General features: G+C 37.9%; 1 protein-coding gene across 1 annotated transcript; it reads right to left on the bottom strand.

Annotated features, from left to right (window-relative positions):
* Positions 1 to 9649: 9649 nt before the first annotated feature.
* Positions 9650 to 11574, bottom strand: LOC135452836 (leukotriene B4 receptor 1-like). The gene has a single exon (XM_064723284.1). It carries the CDS (start codon positions 11533 to 11535, stop codon positions 10525 to 10527), a length of 1011 nt encoding a protein of 336 aa, XP_064579354.1. The 5' UTR covers positions 11536 to 11574; the 3' UTR covers positions 9650 to 10524.
* Positions 11575 to 24717: the final 13143 nt, after the last annotated feature.

Genomic DNA, 24717 nt, shown 5'->3' with positions numbered 1-24717 from the left:
TGCACCATTAGGGATTTCCCTTGCTTTTATAAAAAATTTATTTGATTGACTATAGTAAATCAATCTATTTATACTGTGAAAACATGACACCCTCTGTACACCAATCTCTCCCTATGTCTCCCAGAGTCTGCCCCTGCACACAGATGTGTGCACACAAACACAAACTGTTCCTGTGTGCTGACTGGCTCCTCATGTTGCTTGAGCAAAAGGTAAAATGATGATTTTTGTTAGCTCATCAAATCTTTTCTGAACAGGTATCATTTTTCTCTGTGTTCTGGTGGATATGTGAATATTGTAGATTCTAAAAGAAAAAAATGCCAGAGGCACCGAGGTAGGTGTGTTACACAAAACTAAAGCTCAGAGAAAAGCTGGGTGGCATCTGCAGCACCTGCCCAGCCCAGCTGGCTGAGGTGAGAGGGTGAGAAATGGAGAGCTGAGGGCACAATAACACATCAGCACTGCCAGGGGATTGAGCTTTCTAAATACACTGGTGCATAATGGGCAGCCCAAGTTGGAGACATGTTTAAATTCCTGAAGGAAGCTGTCCATGATAAATAACTGAAACTAAGACAGTACCTGGGATAAATATGTTTTAGACTGAGAAGGAAATCCGTTTTGAATTAATGTATAGATGTAGCCTTCACTTTGGCTTCTCTGAAGTATAATTTGCCCAAAACGAAACTAATCTGCAAAAATTCTCTCTTGTGCTACTGTGCTCATTACATCTACATGGAAAATACATAATCATTTCAAAACATAATTTTAGAGGTCTGATGTTAAAATCACTAATCATGACACAGCATACCAGAAAATACATCAGGGGTCTTAAATATATTAATAATTCTAAAAATAAATTTTCATGCTTCTAAGATATCTTACAGTAGCTTCTGAGCTCATTTCTAAAAGAAGTGATGAACACAAACCAACTATTTGTGTAGGATCTTCCATATAAGTGTAAGATATAACCTGAGATTTCAGTCTGACCTCTGAGACATGTTGAAATCAAATGCCTAAAATGCAGGGGTTCACTCTGGAAACTTATTTTTTAGTTTCTGCAAAATGATTTTTCCAGATTAAAATTACTGTTTCAGATTGCTTTGTGGCTACACATTCCTTGCTTTTGTTTAAAACATCTTTAGAGGCTTTTGTAACCAAAATATAAAACTTTTACTTTAATTAAGTTGCAGAGAACTTAGTCTATAAAGGCAATTATTTATACCTTTAATATATACTTCAGTCATTCCAACTGTACCCCGAGGAAATGTTAATTTTTAAACTTTAATGTATTATTTTAATGTAAATTTCTCTGTTACTATTTCTGCCTTATTCTTAATTCAGGAAGCTACTTGGAAAACCCTGCTAAGATAAATTCCATACTAGTTTAGAATTCTACCTTCATTAAGAGCTCTATTGAAGTACCTACTTAAGTAGTGTAAATTCCTTTAGAATTTATATAAATTTGATTAAAAAAGCTAAGTGTTCTGATAAAAAAATTTTTTAAGTGTTTAGCCCACCTGTGCCATGTGATAATAATTTTGTTAGACTTATATTTAATTATGGTAATATATTATTACACTTATCTCACCCTTACAATGGCATTTACTGTGTAGCCTTGGGTATCTCCCTTCACCTTCTGTTTTCCTGACTGTAAAGCAGGAACAATAACAGCAGGAGTCACACACAGCCTCTCTGAGCTGTGCAAGGGGGGCTTTGATGGCAGTCAGGTCATCAAGGCATCCCCTCCAACCAATTCTTCCCTCTGGCTTTCCTTTCCAGGCATAATGAAATTTCTACAGGAATGTTTTATATTGAACACAAAACTGCACTCCTTGCCCAGTATCAACAACCATCTGAAGTCGCTATGAATGTGAATTCTACTCAGAAAAAAACACAAACAAAACTCCTCTTTAGAGATGCAGGTAATGTTGGGGCACTAAAGGGAGTGCCCTCCTGACCCCTGCTCATGTCCTGAGGCAGCAGATTGGGTTACTTGGTATCATTGCCTTGGCTTGGATAACTGCTCATAAAGTTACAGAGTTTTAAAATTCCTGCAACACCACTTATTTCCACAAACACCTGCAGCTCTGGTTTCCATAGGCCAGTTTTAAATTCAGTAGAGAAATATTTCTTGTCTTTTACTGCCTTTCTTACTAAGGATTCCCCTAATTTCTTGTGGACTGAATGGAGTCCTACCAATTTTGTTAATCACTGCAAAAAAGCAATTTTTCATTTCCTGAACTTCCTTTTGTACTGATTAAAATCCTTCTCCCTTATATAATAAAATAAAAAGAAATTAATGCTGTATTACTTATTTGCTGTCATTTTATCATTAATTACACACCCAGAGTTAGAGTTTAAACAACAGATTTCAAAGATAATTAACTGTTTCAAATTAGTTCATGATGTTATAGAAAAGGAGAAAAATCCTTCATTTTTTTCTAGCATTGGATATTTTAGTTATTACTGTTTATTTAATACTGCTCTTTGAAGAATTAAATGCACTATAATACTGAACAAAATATAGGAAGTTGCTAGCTCTAGAGGCTTATCTTTATCTTCTGATCAGAGAAATGAAATTGGATTTCCTGTGGTTCTTTTTTGCTTGTCTGTTCACTTTACAGCAAAGTACTGATCTAAGGCACATTTCTAAGGCACATTTCTAAGGCACATTTCACATTTCATCACAGTTCCAGCCTTTACCAGTGAACAGACATACATCATCCTTCTCCTTAAACAGGAATGGTGGTGAGCTACTTTTTGTGGAAAGGGGAACCAGCAGAAAGAAAAGGAAGTGGTTTTGCCTCAAGCAGCCAAGGTGAAATGCATGTTTTCACTTACCCTGAGAGCAGGAAACTTCACTTCCCAGGCTTAGCAATGCCACACTGTGTGTTTATTTTTGCCTATACACGTGAGAAACGAGAAGGGATTTCCCAGGCACGCAGACAGCAGTGGCAAGGTGGGATTTGGAGGGGTCTCTGTTCACTCCCTGTGCTACTCTGGCAGCTGAGGAGAGCTCAGTGAGCTCCCCTGCCATGGGACTGCCCCGGGCTGGCCTGGCTGCAGCCACCAGGGCCAGCAGCTCCTAAAGCACGGACCCAGCTCCTACAGAAATGATGTTTCCAGGCTGCCACATGCATTGGGGAACCCAGCAACTCTAGGAGCAGCTGAAGCACAAAAAGGGGTGTTATGTCCCCTGCTGTAAGGAGGAATGTGAGTGTGAGGAAAGTGTAGGACAGACCACACTGCCATAGGTCAGCCTAGAGCAGAGACCTGCTCACCTCCCACAGCTCCCTCACCCACAGGGGAAAAACACAGCAAAATATTCCCTGGGTTCTTAAACAGCTTCATTGCTTTTGGTACACTTTAGCACTTGTGGATAAACACCAGTAATTTAAAAGGTTAAATTACACCACTACCTCTCTGTGAAATTATCAGTGTGCCCAAAACTATTTACTAGAGTTAAATTATAGAGCAACAAGGAAACAAGTGTTCTATAACCAATGCAATATGAATTTGGTGCTTGGGAAATGCATAGCTATGTTTTCAAACACAAGCCAAGAATTTTTCTTTTCGTGCTCTTGTGCTCAGGATGCTAAATATTTAACTTTATTCAACCAATGGTATTATGAAATGAAATGAAAGATCCTATCACATGGCCAACCCAACAGTTACACCAGTTACACTGGGCTATTTAATTGTCTGGTTAACTCCAGCCAAAGTTCAGTGACCCATAGCAAGTGAAATTCTCAGTGCAGAGTGTGATAACATCTTTGTGATCAGAACAGCGTATGATTTCCTTGCTCTTGTGCTCAGAGAATTTCTATGTATTTCCAGTGGTTAAAAGATGTAATTTTCTGTATCTTGGAGAGAGCAAAGTATTTTTCTGTATATCAAACACAGAAAAACTCTGATGAGAATTGAAGAATCAAAGGAAGAAAAAGGGTGAGACGTAGGAAAACTATTCTGAAGTTTTTATATTATAATTCTTCATTTGTAATATTAAAGGAATGTGAATATAAGTGAAAAAATAACAACCTTGAAATGTTAAAGTGTAAAAACAACATCATTTTTTCTAGGAAGCTTCCCTGCTTTTTACAAAGTTTCCTAACTTAAGCCATTACATAAAACAGCAATTGTGGCTTATGGCCATTATTCCTTGAATAATTTGTATTTTCCTGTTCTTGTTCTTTGTATTTCCATTGCTACTGGAAATGCATCAGCTCCCTGGGTGCACTAACTCGTCTTGATGACCCTCCACTCTACAGACCCTGCCTCTAGGCCTGGAAATCCATACAAATTCAGGCCTGGAACTTCACCCCTACTTGACCTGCCTTGTTGGAGTGCCTGTTTGAGCTCTGCCCTGGCCATGCCTGTGCTTGGCCATGTATCTTGTTGATACAGGTCCTGACCTATGGTCTGACTTCCTGACATGACCCTGACTGACCACTGTGGTCCTGCTTGCTCATCACTGGCTGGTTCTGATTTTCATTTTACTTTAGCTGTCAAAGAACAAAATAAGGTGTGTAATGTAAAATAGCTGGGTTATATTGTAGCATACAATGCAAATCTTGGGGTAGAATGGATATTTAGGGAAATGGTTATTGGGTAGAAATCTTTCATTCAGGATGTCTTCTTCCTAGAAGTGCTAGGAGAAGTTCTTCAGCAAAATAAGTTTCTTCTGATCATTTTAAAAGTAGGATTAATCAATTAGTGTAATGCTATTCAACATTACAAATGTAAGAGGATTAAGCTAAACCTTGTTGAAAGACACCAAAACCACTACATACAGAAGCTGAACATAGCAATAGAGAAAAAAGGTATTTGAAACCAAATCTATTGATTCTGTTTTCTGCTTTACTCCCAACACTTCTCTTATTTTCTTAAAGGCAAAGCTTTTGCAACATTCTTATAATGGATATCTTCAAGATATTTGTCATCTGCAAGAACCATTTCTAATTTAGCCATAAGGAAGTCAAGTCTTTCTGAAACTTTTTGAGAGCATCTCAAAACTACCAAAATCCTAGAAATCAATAATATCACCTGGCAGGAGATGGGAGCTACTCAAATTCAAGTCAAGGTCCAGCTCTACATGCTTATTGATGGCTTGGCAGGGAGAAGTTGTTTCCAGCACAGACTTTTCACAGACTGGCCATGAGGCAACTGTCAGGCATTCTGTCAGGCATTCTCAGATTGCCTAATTTGTGCAATATTTGAAACAATGTGGGCTTAGGCTCCTGAAGAGCAAAAAAGAGATGAACTAGATCACTCTGAAATGAATGCTTAATATATTATTGTGGATTTTTGTGAACATTTCTGTCTCAATGACTTGAACCTTCAATAGGTTCACAACTGAAACAATGAACAAAGTATTTCACTGCTTGTTTCAGTGACTTCCAGAGTATTAAACTTAAGCTTAACTTTTTAAAATGGAAAAGCCACATGGTGGCAGGAGAGAACAAGGCATGTAAAAACCTGTGATGCTAAATGCTTCCCTCAGATTTAACTACCTAATGTTCCTTTCTACAGCACAGCTGAAGCTCTGTGGCTGTATTTTTAAATCTAACAGGCACTCATAGCTGCAATGTTTAAAAAGTGTCCATGACTTCTAAGTTTCTGATACTAATCACCAAGTTCACCAGTAAATATTAATATTATAGTGACTTTTGAAATTATGTAGTAGAGTTAAGGTATTGAACCTGCAACTTGTTTTCAGATTGTTTACACTGTAATACATTCCCACATCATCAGAGATGCAATGACTAGAAGTGATCTTCACACAGCTATTTTCCTATTGTGGCTCTTATGGTGACACCACCAATGACAGAACATAAACACTGCTTCAAATTCACAGTTCTATGAAAATGAAATATTTAGCCATTAATTTTTTGTGTAATGTGCTATACCATGAACAGGTCTGCTGTGCAAAAATGAGAAGTCTGATTTTTCAGTTTAAGATCCAGTAAGAGCAGGCTAAACTTCTAATCCTCCAATTTACTACCATCTGGACATACCCTTTGCTTTAATCACAATACATTGTTTGTAGGTGTCTCAGTGCAGTTCACACTGTTTCCTAGTTAATAGCCCATGGAAATAGTGATGCACTTACCTGCACACACTGTTGGTACCTATACAGGTGCAGCCAAAACTGAAGACTGACCATTAATTTTGCAATCAAGATTTAGTTCTGATAGCTGACTTCTAGTAGATAAATAATAAGTGGATTTTGCTGTTTAGCAGATATATAATTGATTCCTAATTCAAGAGCTGTGACTCTTTAACCTGTATTTGAAGACTTCATGGCATCTTTTTCAATAATGCCATCATTTAAATCACTGACTTGACACATTCCATAAAATAATTTTCTTCTAATCTGAATATTTCTTCAACTTCAATCTGTTTTAAAATGTTGAATCTTACTAAGAACCATCCACATGATTTTTAGCATATTTGATTTAATGGGAAAGAAGACACAAAGAAATTCAATAGTATACAACTCTATTATCTCTTATGGAGATAAGAGCACAAACTTTTACAGTCCTCAGAGCACGAACTTTCTGAGGACTGTAAACAGTGTTGTAAAGTTTCTGAAATCCTGGTGTCCCTCATCATAGCCCTGGTCACAGACAGCTCTTAATGCTAACAGGAGTAGCTTAGGCTACTCACCCTCTCAGAGGACAGGCTTATGTCTCTCTAAACTCTGGTTTATTGAATTTTTTTCTTAAATCTACTGAGCACCAGTGTGGATCACACTGAGAAGTTTTCTAATAAGGAACTGTTTCAGTGATTACCTGCTCTGACAAGAAATAATTCACAAAAATCTGAAAATGTCTTGCAACTGAATAGTTTTCACTTCCCGGTCTGGTCTCTTTCTATACTCAGTTCTCATGGCCGAACTTCTCAGTTCCAGTTTAAGTCTATATAATTCTTAATAATCTTGACTAACTTATTTCTCATGCTTTTCTACTCAAAAAAGCAATAGCTTTTCCTTTGCCTTCCCTTTTCCCAATATATGCAGAAAAGAGAATAATACAAGAGCTGTAGAGAAAACCTTCACGCTGTTAATATTTGCTACTTCTGCATCTTCTGAAATATTTATTCTTTATCAGACTCTTGCTTGAATGTGAAGAAATTGAATTCCTGTGTTGTTTCTGTGCCATCTGTTATCTTCTTTTATTCCTTTCACCCAGGCATTGCAGGCAAATCTTTCATTTAGTCCTGCTAATTGTAACCCTAAAAGTTCCATAACTGCAGCCTTAACTGTCTTTAAAATGTGTCTTTTGCTCTACTTCTTCCTAGAAAACGTTCTAGAGGTTTAAAAATTTTTTTTCTAATATAATGCAGTTGCCCTGTTTCTTCTTGTAAATAAGGATCTCTGATTTCCCTTGTGCTACTCCTTAAATTGTTAGTTGCCTGTAAATATTCACAAAGCTTCATTGTTTTAATCCAGGTATAACTCTTTTGCCTTGATGCTTACAGAAACATTTTGATGTCAACAGGCAACAAATAGTGTAAGGCTGATGCTTTATGTCCTTTTCTATCCTTCTTGTATATTGGCTGCATGAGCTAAAAATTCCTCAGGCTTTCCTTCAATCCATTTAATATTACAGGAATTCACTTTAGGCAGCATAATCCTACTATAGTAAATGTGAAAAAATCCTGATGTAAACCCATGGAATGTTGACAGCAAGTTTCAGGCTGGGAAATATTGAAATGTTAAGAGATAATTGTTAGAAGATGATTAATTTTTACAAATGTGAGAAATTCAAAGTATCTGATCACCTCCTAGTACTCAGTGTTCTAAGGAGAGTTGCACTGACTCCACATGATGTTCCCTGCACTTCAGTGTAGTCTGAGGTGATTTCACTCAGGTGACTGAAGTGGCTCTCTCTTGGCTCAGCCTTCTGCCTTGCTGTGTCATGAGAAATAACTGGACACTGAAAACACACAGCAGACCTCATAAACAAGGGTAGAAGGGTTAGGAAGAAAGAAAGAAAGAAAAAAAAAAGAAGAACTCAAATGACATGAAGCCTCTATTTTCCTGGGAGAATCTGAGTGTGTCTCAAGTTAATAGGAGGCCACTATTTTGATCTAGCTTGAGCAACAGATAGAGGTGAGAGCATGTTAGCCCTGATGAAGTGCAAAATCTGGCTGCATTCCTAGGCCTGATGTGTACCTGCTCAAGGAAGCAGCAGACAACCAAGTCATCTGCTTGTACTTTTAGGTGGACTCTTATTGTCCCATTTACATGACTGTTGTGCTGACAAAAGTATTAAATCAGTGAGGATTTTAACTGTGCATACCAACTGCAAGAATTAACCCTATTTACTCTACAAAAAAATGAAATAAGTTAATGTTGCCATTTTAGTATGTTCTAGTACTTCTCAAACAGCCTTCAAAAGAAACACAGTCCTTAGAGATGACTGTCTGACTATCTACTGGACATAGAACCAAGGCCATTAATGAGAAATTAAGAGGGACAGTTCTAGCTCCTTGATGGACCTCCTGATAGACAGCAACTTCAGTACTGTGAGTAAAAAGCAACGGAGAAAATGTGAAAAATTAATATTAAGGCAGAAAATTCAGGCATGGACTGATAGAAAAGAAAATATTGGTCAGGCAGCTTGTACTAAAGTTTGCCTGCGTGTTTTCTCACACTCTGAGTTGGGAAATACTTGACTCTTTGTGGCCTAGAAGTTCAGTTGCTGTGCTCATGTGCTTATCAGATAGCAAATCTCCTGGTCTGCTCTGTGTTGTTGAATAGTGAGTGATTCCTATCTCAAGAACATATTGGGAAATACAGCTTCACTTTTTTATGAGTAGATAACTGAAACTGCTGCTTTTTTTGTGAGATAATGTCACATTGCTATATTGAATGCCCTATAGCAATTAAAAGCTATTAGAGGGGTGAAGAACAGTGGTAGGTGAAGGCTGGGGTCCAGTCTAAAGTGTTTCATTTGTTGCTTACTTTTTGTTGCAAACAAGATCTTGCTAAAGTTTTCTTTAATTTCAGTGAAGGAGTCCTGTTGAAGGAAAACCCTCTGTGCTGTGGACTTCTATTCAGGAGAAAAAAATACTTTTTGATAAGAAGCAGGAATAACAAATACATATGCAAAGTTTAGAGAAATATTCTTCCATTAGTAGCTAAGGATTTAACCTCTCTGTGTTTATTTCAGTTTACAAGCTAAACTAATACAACTCAAATATCCTGCACTTCAAAATTCAAAATTATTCAAAATTTCAAAAAATAATGGCTGGTTAGTATTTGTAATTTCTTTGTAAAGATGAGTAATATAGCTATTTAGCAACTGTCCAGAACAAGGAAAATGAAATTACAACATGCTTCATAATCAGTAGTTATCTTGATCTTATTACAAATGTTTGACTTAAAAATTTACAAAGCAAGTGTAAAAAATGTTAAGCATAACTGAAATAAATAAAACTTCAAAAGCAAACACTTGATGCCATGCAATTTTTCACAGTGAGTTTACACACATTCACAAAACTAAAGCCCTTGCAAATACTAATTTTATTGGTTTCCTATGGCAAAGTCCACTATTCTGTGAGAATAGAAAAATATAACTCTTTTATTTGCAAGGTGAAGTTCTTCTGATAAGAGACACTTTGTACTACTACCATAATTTTCTTACACATAAAATTAGTAGGAAGGATGTCTCCTTCCTCCTCACCTGAGCCTGACCCAATTCTTCCACAATTTAATAGACATCTTGGAAGCTTAACTTCTTTGAATCAAAATTTTTGAGGATACTCAAAGTACATATATTTAATACATCAAATTGCCACTGACGTATGCAATGTGTTTGCCATCAGATCCAGCATGCAGTCTGCAGTGGTGTTTGCCATACAACACAGTCCTCATACTCCATGTTTGACTTGTTCAAACCCATTACCCCAAGATAATGCAGTAAATGATCTTGACTGTATAAACAACCCTTATTACTTTCAAACCTAAATATAGTAATGAATTAAAAATAGCTTTGAATTTTCCATCAACCCAGAAGACTTTTGTGTCATTAGTACAATAATTTAAAACCATTATGAGCCATATAAAGAATTTAACTTCTTAAAACTTTAGATTGTATAAGGATTTTTGAACATGTAACAACTTTTTTTTTTTCTGACAAAACCTTAGTTTCATTAGTTTCAAGCTTTCAAGGTCTCTCTTTTTCACATGCAGTTCTTTTCTGTTTTCTGCACACAGACTTTCTAGAAATCAGAAAAAATTTTAATGGAAAGTAACAATGCTGTATTCCTCACAATTTCAGCTTTTAGCCACCTTGTTGATGTTCTCAGCAACAGTGAAATAGTGCTCATTTCATGATGTGAATAATAATTTATGAACTGAACAATGTTGTTCATGCCAATTCTTATAAAACACACAAGAAAAAAACCCAAAAAGCTTTTCTTTCTCTACAGCTTTCCCTGGACTGCTCAGTAAATGAAAAAGAGAGATTGAGGAGAAAGGACTGCTGAAGAAATGACACAGATTATTCACTGAGTTCCTTGTTAGAGATTTTCTGTGCCTACCAAAGTATCTTCATGTTTGGCTACAACCAGATTTCTTTTCTTGTCTTCCTCTGTTACAGTCTGACTGATCTGTTCAAACAGCTTTGACATCTTGGCAAACCTCAGGTGGTTCTGAAACCTTCGTGCAGCAAAAGCATAAAGCAGAGGGTTAATACAGCTACTGATGAATACAAGTGCTCCAGAGATGTAGACTCCTTTGTCTACAATTTCTTCCAGTGCCAAAGACATCTCCTCATTCGAGAGCTCTATTTCAACAGAAATGACATCCAGGATGTTGAAGATGTGGTGAGGGAACCAGCACAGAATGAAAGCCACCACGACAGTGGCAATGAGACGTTCCGATCGCTGCTTGGATTGGTAAGTCATTCTGCTTATTCTTCTTGCAACACACACATAACTAGTGCAAATAATTAAGAAAGGGATTACAAAACCTGCAAGGGTCTCCAGCAGAAGATAGGACACTTTCTGTCTATTGGAAGAGTAGTTGCGACACGTGCACAGAAGCCGACCGTTCATTTCTTCTGTCTCTTGAAATGGAATGACAGAAATGCCAAAGGCAACAGACAGGAACCAAATGAGGAACACAATTAAAGAAATTTTTTCTTTTCTTCTGTAGGTTTGAATTGTGAAAGGGTAAAACACAGCCAGTAGCCGCTCCAAGCTGAGTGCTGTAATCAGAAATATACTGGCATACATGCTGCAGTAAATAATGAAAACCAGCACTTTGCAGAAGATGGTTCCAAAAACCCATGAGTCAACAAAAGAGTAAATCCAGATTGGTAAAGTGATCAGTACAAGGACATCAGCAATGGCCAGGTTCAAGATCAGCAGGACTGAAAGAGATATTTTCTTCATTTTTGTACAAACAGTCCAGATGACAATGCAGTTCCCAGGAGTGCCAATTATAAATGACAAGGCCAGTATTATGCAGACTACTGACCTCACAATATTCCATGTTGAGTTCCCGCTGCTTTCCTCAGCTTGACTCATTCTGGAAATTCTTCTGTTCTTGGTTGCTCTGTGCTCTGCTTTTATTCTGTAGGTGTTGGTGAACTAGTTGAAAGTTCTCCTCTAACTGATGTTCTGAAGGCTAATGCAGACTATGAGCTCACATCCTCATGTTTACTCTTACTGACATCTGACCACATATGGCAGATGGCCACATATGGCAGTTCCTGTTGTTTAGGAGGATGGGTATTTTTGCATACAAAGCAAAAGTAAAAATACAATGCAGGACCTGACTTTGCTGTTAGTTATACATCCATTGTGCTTCAGCAAATTTTACAGCATGTTGGTGGTCTTTCTAAAGTGTCCCTATTTAAAGAAATGTGCAACTGTTTTGATGTTACTGATCTAATCAATGGCTGTGAGGAGAAAGAAACCCTTTTTATGCTATTCTATTCTTGCTCCTATGAACAACTTGGCACTTTATTTTATAAAAACAAAAACCAGAGGAGTGGCAGGTAAACTACAAATGGGCATTATACGTTTGGCAAGAATTTTAAAGTACAAAAATTGTGCTTACTACCTTCATGTCATCTTTTTTAATTCAGCAGAAAACAGTCAATCATACTTATAAATACCCTGGCATAAAGGAAATCAACTGTTTGTACTGTACTGGTACAACAAAATGAGTAGGAGTTGTATTTCTAATTCTCTGGCAAATTGCAGTTCTTTACCAAACAATAACCATCAGAGTATTCTGTCTGGATGTAGACTTATAGGAGGAAGTGCTCCATGCCAGAGAGAAAAGATATGACTACATTATTGTCCTGCTGTGCCAGCAATGGGCTATGATGTTTATGATTTTTCCTAGGAAACTTGGTAGTCAATGTAGTACTCAAATCCTAAATGAATCATAAGTTCTTCAGAGCCTGGCCAAAGAGTATGAAACTATTTCGTTATCCTGATTTCAAAACATTTTCTGAAGTTCATTTCTAAAATGTTAAAGGAGGAACTAGAACAGCAGAGCCAACAGAAATATTCAAGAAGTGGAACTGGATGGGTATTTACCACTAAAAAAAGTTCACTGAAACAAAGGAGTTATTTATAAATTTCTTAAATTTAAGAATGTGATGCAGATTATTTCCCTAATTTTACAAACCTGGCAAATGTAGTGCACAGTATTAAGTTTAAAAGTATTTTTCACCATGGAAAAAGGATTGTAACATCAGCACCCCCAAAGCAGCTTAGCTGGTTTTGCTCTTGTAAGAGTATAATGAGATCAAAAGCAAATCCAGAATAACCCCACTGAAGTCAAGTATTATATCTTCAAAATACTATTTGTGTAATACAGATTTTAATTGGGATTTAATCTGATACATGATTCCAGTTCCTTTCGTTTTTAACCACATTTAATGAATACCAGGTAGGGGAAAAAACGAAACAATCTGTTTCTATTCTGAAGGGAATTTCTGAAAACCACATGTGAAAATTAACTAATGGGAAGAAGTGCTGGGCAGGATCTCTTCTTCCAATGAAATCACCTTTACACCACATTATTTCTCCAGAAATATCTTCACAGACTGTTTTAGTTTATTGCCAGTGGCATATCTAGATTGAAGTAAGTTGCAGATTTTTATTGGAAAAAGACAATCGAGCAGAGATGTCCAGTACCTCTTGTCACCCAGTGCTGCAGGGACTAGCAGGTTCTTTAAGTAAAGTCAATCTAGATTATGATTGTTGTGTCATACACTGATTATCAAGACTTTGACCTGAATTGCAGAGGGCTCAGGTGACTAAAAGCCTGCATAACCAAAGACTTTAGATAGTAAAGAAAGCTACACTGATCACTAGAAACTGCTTAACTGAAAGGTGGGATAAATGCTAAAAATCCTGTGTAGCAGTAAGATACACAAACTGCTAGAAATTGTAGATAACAATAAGGTATGCTCTTAAGTAAATTTTTATGTCGTAATAAGTGCTCTAAGTGTAGCTACAATCTTGTGGCCAGCCCTCAATCTACCAAGGATCCCTAAAAGGACTTGCATGTTCTGTACCATTGTGTGACACCTCTGTAGGATTTTTTTGGTACAACTTTATTTTTGGTGGAAAAGAGCAGTTGTCTGAACAACCACTGGTATAAGTATAGGTCTAATCCAGTAGTGTATGGATGTGGTTGAACTTCTGAAGCATCTGGCCTTACATTTTCCTGAAACACCTTTCTCCACTTGAGTTGAAGTTTGCTTGCCAAATGGCCTCTACCTCTGGCTGTGTCTTTCATTTAAGCTAGAAAACAAATGAGTCTCTCAATTGCAGCCACAGTCTGGAATTTCTGTTTCAGAAAAATCCCAAAGAAGTGTTGGACTGCTAAGATTTCCTTGAGTAAGACTCTGAAGCTAGGCTGTTAGACTAAATATCTCAGACATTAGAGTTAACATTAGCTCAGGAGCATGTTCCTGAACAGCTCTATGTGACTCCTGGATCACTAAGAAAACTTCACACTGTAAACTGCCTTTAATATTCTCTAAAAGTGTCTGTTATTTATCAAATTTAAATTAGTAGAACACAAACTTTATAGACAATTTAGCAAATATTTCCATTAACAAGTATGGGGAAGAGTAATAACTTACAGATGACAATAGTGTAGTCAATAACTGCTAAAAACAACAGTGGCTAAACAATTCAGTATCTTACTCACTCCAGTGGCCACATGTGGGTGGGCTTTAATGTATGAATGCATTTGGACTTCGAATCACAGAAGCTCTGGTACACTTCATCACAGCAGTGAAATTAAATTGCATCTGTATGTTTAAAAAACACAATTTAAGTTTTTTGTGTACATGCATATTATAAGTAGTGCAATAAGTTCAGTCATTAATCCAGGAAACTCTCTATAAGTCTGTTACTTTTAGATGGGCAAATAACTTCTGAAACCTTTCCAAGCTCAAAAAGTCCATGCTACTGCTATGAAACAATTAAAATAGAATTTGCTTTGCCTTAAATATCAGGTGTGTGTTTCATCCTTCAAATTATTTATTTCACTCTGAATGAATGCATGAGCTTCCCTCTGGTGGATGTTCTGGAATTTACACTACCGGGGAGCATTTTCAAACAGCCGTGTTTGCATCTCTGCATGTACATTGTAATTGATATTTCTACCTCTTGCAAATTTATTCTGAGAAACAGAGTTTCTCTTCAAAATGCTGAGAGACTTTGGGCTAAAAGTCTCTGCTCAAAGTGTATCCATCCTTCCATGCCGTAAGAGACTCCCCTGTAAGGACTTACAGAGTAGCTAATACACGGCAAATAGCAAATCCACAATGTGAAAATTATATTCAGAACTCTACTAAGAAGACTTTTAAAATCAGAAGGATCCCCTGGATGTTTGTCTAGTAAGTGTTTGCAGAATGATTATCAAGTATCATGGATCTACTGAGATGCTGCAAATTCATGTTATAAACTCATTTATTTTTAATGTGAAAAGAAGTAATTAGCCTGAACCTCTCAGTTCTTCAGCCACTGCATCAAGGTGTATTTGCAGGATTTGTACAAATGTCTTATAACAAACTCAAGTCCATGTGCAACTGAGGGCAGTGTGAAAGTGCCACCCTTTGCCTTGATCAGAGAACTATGGGCTACTTCACAGCTGATCTAATTATTGCTTTCTTGATTACAGAAGGGGCTCCTATGTAAGAGGGATTTCAGGAGAATGTGCTCTGCTCTGCAATTACTGCAAAGGAAAGTGCAGTGTAGGAAAAGACAAACACCAGATATTTCTATGGTCTTGCAGTGTTTGTGGCAGCAGCCCATGGGGCAGCAAGTACAAATAAGGACACTCCCAGGGCTGCTTCATCAGAGAGTAAATAACTTAAGGAAGAACTTGGGAACAGTTCCAGAATGTAATAAAAGATGTGTACTTTGCCCTATAAAGTTTGAAATATTCTGTGCTGCGTGTATTGTTGTTAATCAGTATACTAACATTATTAAAAATTTGTATAAGAAAATGTTTCCTGTTTGTTCTGTTCAGTTTTTTGGCTGGCTAGAGATATGGCTGGCTAGAGAAAAGATTTCCTGCTTGTTATGTTCAGGGAAAACTGCTTTAGGATTTGAGACAGGGAAGAGCTTCCAAGGCACCTGTTGTGTGTGCATCAGACATGCTTACATATTGGCACCTCTCTTGCCCTAACAGACTGATCACTGACAATCAGAACATGTTTCCATGGTGAAAACCACAGAGAAATATTTTCCTTGTATAGACATACCAGGTGCATTAGATTAGAGGTGTTAATTAAGATAGTGGAGAACTGTATTCATAATTCTGACTACAAGCAGGAATATGAATAACAATTAAGCAGAGATTATGGAAAAACTTATAGACACCTTTTCTTGACATTATGAATGTATACAGTTTCAGTGCCCTCTTACAGTACAAGCTTTTGAACAGTAAATGTATAAATTTGTTACAATTAAAGGCAAGGCTGGCTCATTCTGAATCAGCTGCTACTAAGTAGCTACTTGTACACAAACTGTTGCTATCCAAAATCCTTAAGGGTATAAGCCTATCAGGCACCGTGGTTGCTACTGAGAAAATCAAATGCGCAGTTTATATGCTCTTCCTTTTGAGTAATAACTTACAGATGGCAAATACTGCTTGGATGATTTGCTGCCAAACAGGATTTGATTCTTTTTTAATTGTTTAGCCAAACCTACTGGCATTTCTACCTTGTTTACTGGGATTGCATGTAAATATTATTTTGCTATATGATCGATGTCTCTTTTTGTTATTCAGCAGTGATAAAAGAAAGTGTTCAGCAGAGCATGTGTTAGTGAAGGACCTGTGATTAAAAACCCTGCAGGGCCTGAGCAGCAGCCCCAGCCGTTCCGCCCACACTGAACGGGCTGTCCGTGCACTTCTGTGTTTGCAACACAGGGCGGCGCTGGGGAGCCGTCCCTCGGTGTTGGGCCGAGCCTGTCTCTGCGCTGCGTGCGCGGCGCTCAAGGCCATGGCCCTCCACAGCACTGATTCTTTTGTAACTAAAACCTCAATAAACTCACGGGGGAACATCACATTGTCTTTTTTTGTCTTGTACATCACATTATTTTCTAAATATTAATCTTTCTAGCTCTCTCAGTTCTGTTTTGATATATGCCCATTTCTGTTTTAACTGATCTGGTAAGACAACTCCCTCTGCGACAAGAAAAAAAACATTATTTTAATAAATAAATTTTATTTTCTATGTCTCTGAAGGAACAAAGTTTGGAAAGTTTGGTAATTATATTAACATTTGGTCCTTCAGTGTAGCTTCCATTTGTGTGTTCTCTTCGTAAAGCAGATCAAATTGTGTGATCTCTTGGGTTGTGAAACAACCCTGTCCAGCAGATTTGAGCACCTTTGAAGACTTATTTAATTCCTTTATTACACATGACTTAACCTTGCTCCCAGTGTGACATGAAGTTTTGATTTTGTGGCCTTGTGTCAGGAGGGTGGTTAATTGTGCTGCAATTAGCAGACTGCGCTGATTTTATGGGGAATACAAAGCTTTTTCTTCTGCTCTGTAGCAGCCACCACGTGTGTGTAAGGAATGCCTGTGTGCTCAGTCACCCAGTAATTAGCATACCTGACATTCTGTTCTGCATAGCAGAGAAACCAGCACCCTGTGCCAAGCTGCCCTTCAGAATGGTCTTGTCCAAGCATTCTTGATCTGAAACAAAAAGTAGTCAGGATTCATTCTGAGATGCTACACAGAGCCACACTAACAACTATTTAGTAAACACACACATAATATACTGTATGGGAAAAGTGCAAGATATGCAAGCTTCAGGCACAGATAATGTTTTATCATTCTGAGCTGTTGTTTCTGTAGAATTTCTGTATAATATTAGAAATGACTGTGAGTAATGATAACTTCTCCATCAAATGAAGTGTTTTCACTGGCAGAAAGTGGCAGCACCATTTTCTTAATTAAAACGTATATCTATTTATGAAATGTAATAGAATGTACAGCTAATAGACTCTAAAATAATCTGATGTCTTACTTTTCCTATATTTGACTCTCGAGCCTAATAATATGATCTGGTTTTAGGCAGACTTATTTTCTATGTTCCTGTGTTGAGTCAGATCAAAAAGTACTTTTAGCCTGGTATCTTGTCTCTGGTAGCAGCCACAAGCAGGTGTTTAGAGAAGAATGTAAGAACAAGCCATGTGTGTCTGTACTTGTCCTACACATCCTCTGGCATTCAGTCAATCACAGCTGAGGAGTTTCTTGGATCAGAGATGGTTTCTGTGTGTTTAATAAAGCTTTGTGGACATTTATTCTGTAGACTTCCTATCCTTGAACTCCAGTGAACTTGTAGCACTGCAGCTTTGATCCATGCTGTGTGATGAGCCATCTCCTTTTGTTTCTTTGCTGCTCTTCTGTTGGCTCCAGCTGGCTCCCCACAGTTCATCTGTTGGAAAAGCAGTGAACAGCACACCTGTGTTCATGCTTTCCACAGTCCTTCCTTGATTAAAGCCTGCATCTGTCAGCCAGTGCTTGGCTGCAGACTGAAGAATTCTTACATACATGAATATACCTACAGACCTTCTTATACCCAGTAAAGAATTTTTCCCATGCTTTTTATCATCCCTTCATTCTTCTCACTGTCTCTTCATTCAGGTCTTTTATGTTTTGTTCAGACAGAGGAACAGACTAGCTCTGAAATTCAACAGTTCACTTAAACCACAGTGTGCTGATGAGGGAAAATGAAAGAAATCAAGACATACAGAGGTCAAAGTTCCCTCATCTCCAGTCTGTTTGTCTTACCCTGCTGCAGTGTAACAGGGCTGGCCATACTGCACCCAAACATGTCCTTTTTTTTTTTTGTCTAATTGGGGATTAGTTTAGTTTACATTCAAAGCATAAAAATAATAATTAGCTTTTGTCTTTCTCAATGCCAGTCTGTGCTCTAAGATTTAGAAGACTTTGTTCCAAAGGTCACTGTGTCATTCTTCCTTCATTTACTCCAGATGCTTCACAATCATAGAAATCCTCATGTGATACAAAGACCTTGTAATCCTTAAACCACAGGTTATCCCCTGACTGGTAGAGCTTTGTAGCTCTGCTGTGTGTCCTATTCTGTGTTTAAACCACTAGAAGTCAAGTATAATCTAAAATTGCCATTATTTGGTGCTGTATGAAAGGCAGCTTTAATTGCACCTGTTACCTTTTCCTAGGTAGCTTTGTGTCTTGTTATGTCTGGCTGTGTGGGAAGCATTTAATCCTCTGTGATATTGAATGGTATCTCTTTAACACCTCCTCTTTTCTGACACAGCAAATGTGTGACTTCTCTTTCTCTCATGATTGTGGTTTTCCTGTCTTTTGAGTTTTGACTGGGATCTGTTAGTGAGTGAAAAACAGACAACATAATACAGAAAATATGGCTAAGGCTCTTGGTAGACACTGCTGATGAGTATCCATTGATCAAATTACTAGGGATCCCCCTTGGCATGACAAGTCACAGACCCAGTCACAAACTTCATCCATGTTCTAGTCCTCTGATTGAGGTTTTGAACACTGTCAGGTTCCGTTTATAATTTATAAATTATATATCTCTTATTTTATAAGAGATTTGCTAGGTTGTTGTCATCATGTAATAATAACTTCTATAAAAGTTTATACAGATATCAAGAAGACAGCTGTAATGGATATAAAACCAGATTTTACCCACACATTTATAAAGAGCTCATATTTTAAACACTATTAGTCTTTCTGTGTTATCTGAGAACAAGCATCTTGTGTAAACACTAGAGAAAAACATCAGTACTGTCTAGCAGATTCCCAAAATGAGGAAATATCCAATAAAACAGAGTAAGAGAGCAGCTGTGAGAGAACTGCTCTCTGCAGCTAATCAATGCATCTTTGCAGCACACAAACACAGCAGAACTGTTTTCACATGTCAGAATGAGGTCCAAGTAGAAGAACTGAAATTGCCTCATAATGGGATAACATTTTACAGGAGCACTCATGTATTTCTTGTTTCAGCAGAAAATTTGTTTTCATGTCACATGATAGCAGTACCCATTTTTTACTGCTTCTTTGGCTTGTAATCTGAGCAGCTTCACATCCAGCTGCCAAGCACTGATAGCCAAATTAATTTCACCATACCATGAAGAAACTTTTATGAGTTAGTCTATTGTCAGTGTAGCATGGCAACAATATTTACAACATCTCAAGCTGTCTTTAGCATACTAATAAAAAAAAAATTTCCAATAAATCCATCTTCTCAAACTGCAATGCCCAGATCCAGATAGCCTTTGGCAAGCTTCCTCTTTCTAATATGTCCACAAGTGTCTCTAAACTGTCATTATGCAGGTTAAAACATGACAGGTCAGTTCACTGCTACCTGTTTAAAATGTCCTTTATTCAGTGTTATTACCAGGAATGTGTTAAAAGAAATGGTGGAATTTTATTAGAATTTGCACTTTATATTCACTTATCTGCCCAACAGAATGATCAAAATAATTGTCCTGATCCAAATTTGATCATAGATATGATTTGAACATGAGGATTAAAATAATGACCTTCAATAGTCCCTTCCAACCTTAATTTCCCTGTAACGGTATTGTTGCACTGACATGTTTGACAGAGCCTCACACGATGCTTCTCATGATGCTGCTGATTCAGGCATTTCCCCATGATTAACTGTTCCCAGCAGCCTGTGGCCCTCAGTCCAGAAGGGAACTCTGTCCTTACAGGAATCATCAAGCAATACTTTTTAACTTAATCTGCCCAAAGGATGGGACAGAAAATGCCTGTGCAATTGTAGCCTATCTATGCCTTACTTTAGAACATGGTACCAGCCAAACAGCAGATCAGGCATTTCTTTTTGCAGTCAGTGGCAGTTAAAACTCAGATCTCAACAACTAGTTTTGTTAATTTTGTTTGTTTTTAATGTTAATCAAGAAACTTTGGTAAAATGTGGGTCTGTCCTATTCAGTTTTTAAGTGTAGTCAGTTTTTAATGTGGTACTCTGGATTTAAAGGATAGAAAATAAATATTTTGTCTACAGAGACATTACATCTTCAGATCTAAGATGACATTTGCTTTACAGATGCATCAGTTAGTGAGATTGTATAAGCATTTCAGAGCCAGAGACATAACTGAAGAAAAAATCTTTACATATCCTTTAAACTCAGGTGAACTCTCATTTTTAATGCACCAGTGAAAGAGGAACTCTCAGATTTGTTTCTTACAGGCTGAAGGGAAGTCTCTCAACATATGTGATCAGGGTCAGATGGTTTTCCATCCCTCAGTGTTGGGAAAATTCAGCACTGAAAATGAGTGAGTGAAACCTTGTGGAGACTAGACAATGACAAACATCCCCTTTGATAGAAGACTAAATTACTGACAGCAGTTTCAGTTCTTCTGGACACACTTGTGTTTCCAGAGATGGACTCACTTTTGTCACTAATCTGTTGGATTCAGTAGCAGCAGTGTTGTGTCTCTTCAGAAGTACTCTGAGCTAGCACATTTCCTAAGGCCTGTATTTCCCTGTGACTCCCCTGACACTGTGTCCAGCTGTTTGGGATACAACACTGAAATGCTTATTAAGCAGTGGCCTCTTGCCTTTTCATTACGTGTGGACTAGAATCCTGAAATGCTGCTGCTTGACTTGTGGCACTGTGCCCTCTCTAACCACACTCAGTCTTGAAAGACTTGTTAAGCCTTACAGTAACAGCACACCAAATTCTGCTTTTCCTCCAAATTTCTTCCTCACAGAAAAAAGTACCTTGTCTGCAGATTAAACCACCTTGTCAGCTTTCTACCTCAGAGGGCCCAAGTGTCTCTGCAGAGCAAAAGGTGTCAGGTTCTACCACTCCTGCAATGTGCTGGGAAGTTGTTGTACTTTGTGGGAACTTGTGCAAGACATAAACTGTGCCTGAGGGTTCAACCTACTCAGTTTTCATCACAACATGAATTATATTTTCAACACTTTTCCCCATATATTCATCCTACACAAAATTGTATCTCCCCATTTCATCTTCCCATGCCGCCTCTTATTTTTAAATTATTTTTTCAATTCCATATATTGCCTAGCTCCAGTTTCAAAATTCTTCAGTGGTCCAACCCAGAACACCAACTCAATAAATCTTGAGTAAAAGTCCCACTAGTTAAGTTTGAGCATTCTTGCTCAAAATTTCTCACTCCCAGTTTCTAACAAAATTCTCTCTGAGCAGGAATTCTGAAATTCCGAGTGTTAGTAATTAAATCCTCATGATTTACTATGAAGCTTTATTACAGGGATGGTTTACAAGGACAAATTGATTTGCTTTAGCTAAACATGAGCCAAAGGAGTAACATGATCTCTATTATATGGATTAAAGGTTTGAAGATAGGAGATATGACAGTGACTGTTACTCTGTTAATTGTGGTTACCCCACGTTGGCTCTGAGTTTGTGGGTTGATGGTTATGTAAGCCTGCATTTTCAGTACTCCCACTATTCAAGTGCTGTCTTCCGTTTTTTCCAGTCTCTGTTTGACACTGTAACCAAATTTAGCCTGAAATACAATGAGGAACACAGGTTTTGTTTACTGTCCTAATGCTACTGAGCAGCAGCATGGGGAACAATATGGAAGTGGATGTGAAGCACTGAGGAGAAGTGAAAGGAAGAATTGTCTTTGCAGCCCTGGTTCAAATGCAAGTCAGGTTGTGTCCTGGGACTGTGCTACTGCACTGGGCTGCAAGGACAGAGTAAATTTGTCACAACACTTTTGGTTGTCTTCACATCTCTCTTTGAAAGTAGCTGTCTTCTGCTTGTGTGTGTAAGTCAGCACAATTGTGTTTGAGGGTATTTGAGCCAATGCAAACACCACTTCAATGGCAAGGATCACAGGCAAACAGAGAATTCTGTTCAATCAAATAAAAGACATTTAAGCAAACAGTAGATTTCTGAAAAGGATTGTTTCTCTTAAACAACCAGTGTGCAAACTCAAATTCAATTCATGGTCTCTGTCAAGAGTGCAAGCCCTCAAAGTGTCTTAAACAAAGATAATGCTACTGACACTGTAGTTTCTGACATTTAATATGGTTTATTTCTGTGGTGTGGGTTTTTTGGAAGAAGTAAAGAATATTTTCTTAGAAGATGGATTATGCACATGAAAAAAAATCTACAGTGGTAGCAAACTGGCCTCTGAAGTATGAATAATGATTTTTTTTTCACTTCAAACATAAATGAAAAGGATGCAGTCCTCCTTTTATCAGTAGTTTAACTGTAACAACTTCATTTTCCATTTCTAGCCAACTTTGGATATCAAACATGTGAAGGAAGCAGTATATAAAATGTATTTCATAAAATAATGAGTTGGCTGGCATTTGACTGGCAGTTCAGATGTGTAGCTGGTTCTGTTATTCTTTGAATCTGCCTTGGATGATGACTGATAGATTTCTGTGTGGCTACACATGGTCATGTTCCCAAACTGCTGTTAATCTACAAATCCCTGTTGCTAAGTCATTCTCTGTGGAGAAAGAGCTGGATTGCTCTTCTAACAAAGCAGCCCTTGGAAATAGTTACACTGACTCAATTAATAGCAGGGTATCATCATCTGGAAAGCAATGCTGTGTGTCCAGGTTCCTGGGTTTGTTGGTGTGAGTGACAATAGGACCAGGCACTCAGTGTGAAAACAGAAATTTGCTGTGCATATTTAAACCTTACAAAAGCAAAGGGTTTAATGCACTTTGTGTTTAAATGCAAATGCTCTGATCTCACAAAAGGAGACAATAAAAGAAATAACTAACAAATGCTACTTGATTTATCAGCTGAAAGACTGCTATTTAAAGAGCCTGGGCTCGCAGGAATAGTTACTATGGTTTTAGAAGCCTTTTCCTGGGATAGAATTAGATGGAGAGTATTTCAGTGAAATGTGAGGAGGTTCCCAGCTGTCAAAAGAGCACAGGGATTTGTAAAGGAAATATTAAGACTGGTTTGAAGACATCTTGAGTAGAATCAATGAGGAAATGGTTACAGAAGTGATACATACATGATAATCACTAGGAGCACTTGTAAATGCTGACAAATGCAAAGTGTACCTGGAGCCCAAAAGGCCTGTGCCCTTAGAGGCCCACAGCCAGGCACAGAAAATCTGCCCCAAGATGATGCTCTGAGGCCACCCAAGGGAACCACACGATGTGGAGGGCTTGACAGGTGTCATTCCTTGAACCTTGTGTCATAGCACAAGTGATCCCAGCCAGGCTATTGGGACATGTGCATTTTGGGTCTTTTGAGTATGAGAGAAAACTGAATTCAGACACAGTCATTCTTTTAAATAGTGTTTTAGCCTCCCATAAGGTGTTTTGCTGTATTTTGTAACTTCTAATTCGTACACGAGGTTCCCTGTTGCAATCACTTTTAGTCAGTCACACTTGCACACCCTGCAGTTTGCCTTAGTAGGAGGTAATTTCATGTCAACACTTGCATGGTGACTAAGCACCTGTCTTTGGGTTTGTTGGATGTAAACATACAAGGTGTGGCTCCTGCCTAGAAAAAGGCAAGTCTAGATTTATATTTAGCCTTACCTTCCTGGAATATTTGTTTTTAAAATTTCTTATTTAAGGAGGAAGATGTATCCTTCTGCTTCCATGTTAATGCCAAGACAATGCAGTTTTTTAAAACTCCTCTCAGTAGGCTGTGTATCTGATTTACCAGATTCTGCCTTCACACACAAATATCTGACATGTCTCTCTCCAGGAATTACAGAAGTTGCTGAATACTGAATTTAGTGAGGCCAGAAATTCTACTTCTACTTGTCTTTCCCTCACACCTTCACTTGTGATATTGTTCATGCTTATGTATTAACCATTCAAGGTAGGAATATTTCTGAAAATTAGTAGACCCACTGGGGGATGTAGGAAGCTGTGAAGTAGACAGCGCAGTGCTCCTGTTGCAAAATAACCTTGTCAGAAATAGCTCTATCCTGAGCATGAATTGCTAACATCTGGCTCAGAAAGTGTGTTTCCACAGCAGGAGCAGATATATGACTGAGTCAAGGAAATCTTGTCTGGTCCATCAGCACAATCATTACTGACCATGAGCTGTGATTGCACTGGTTCCATTTTTTCTCTATTTAATTTCTGCTTCTATGGATACCCTTCCTTGTTCCTCTCCACAGGCAGACACCCATCAAACGACCTGCACACCAAACAGAGCACGTAGCCCCTACTAACTGGTATTGCTGAAGCACTAAGGCTTATAAC

This window comes from Zonotrichia leucophrys, chromosome 11 (assembly GCF_028769735.1).
Source record: "Zonotrichia leucophrys gambelii isolate GWCS_2022_RI chromosome 11, RI_Zleu_2.0, whole genome shotgun sequence".
Classification (NCBI taxonomy): Eukaryota; Metazoa; Chordata; class Aves; order Passeriformes; family Passerellidae; genus Zonotrichia; species Zonotrichia leucophrys.
This window is presented reverse-complemented; position numbering and strand designations above follow the sequence as displayed.

Coding starts and splice junctions, on each gene's coding strand:
- LOC135452836 (XM_064723284.1), bottom strand. CDS start 11,535: ATGAGTCAAGCTGAGGAAAGCAGCGGGAACTCAACATGGAATATTGTG.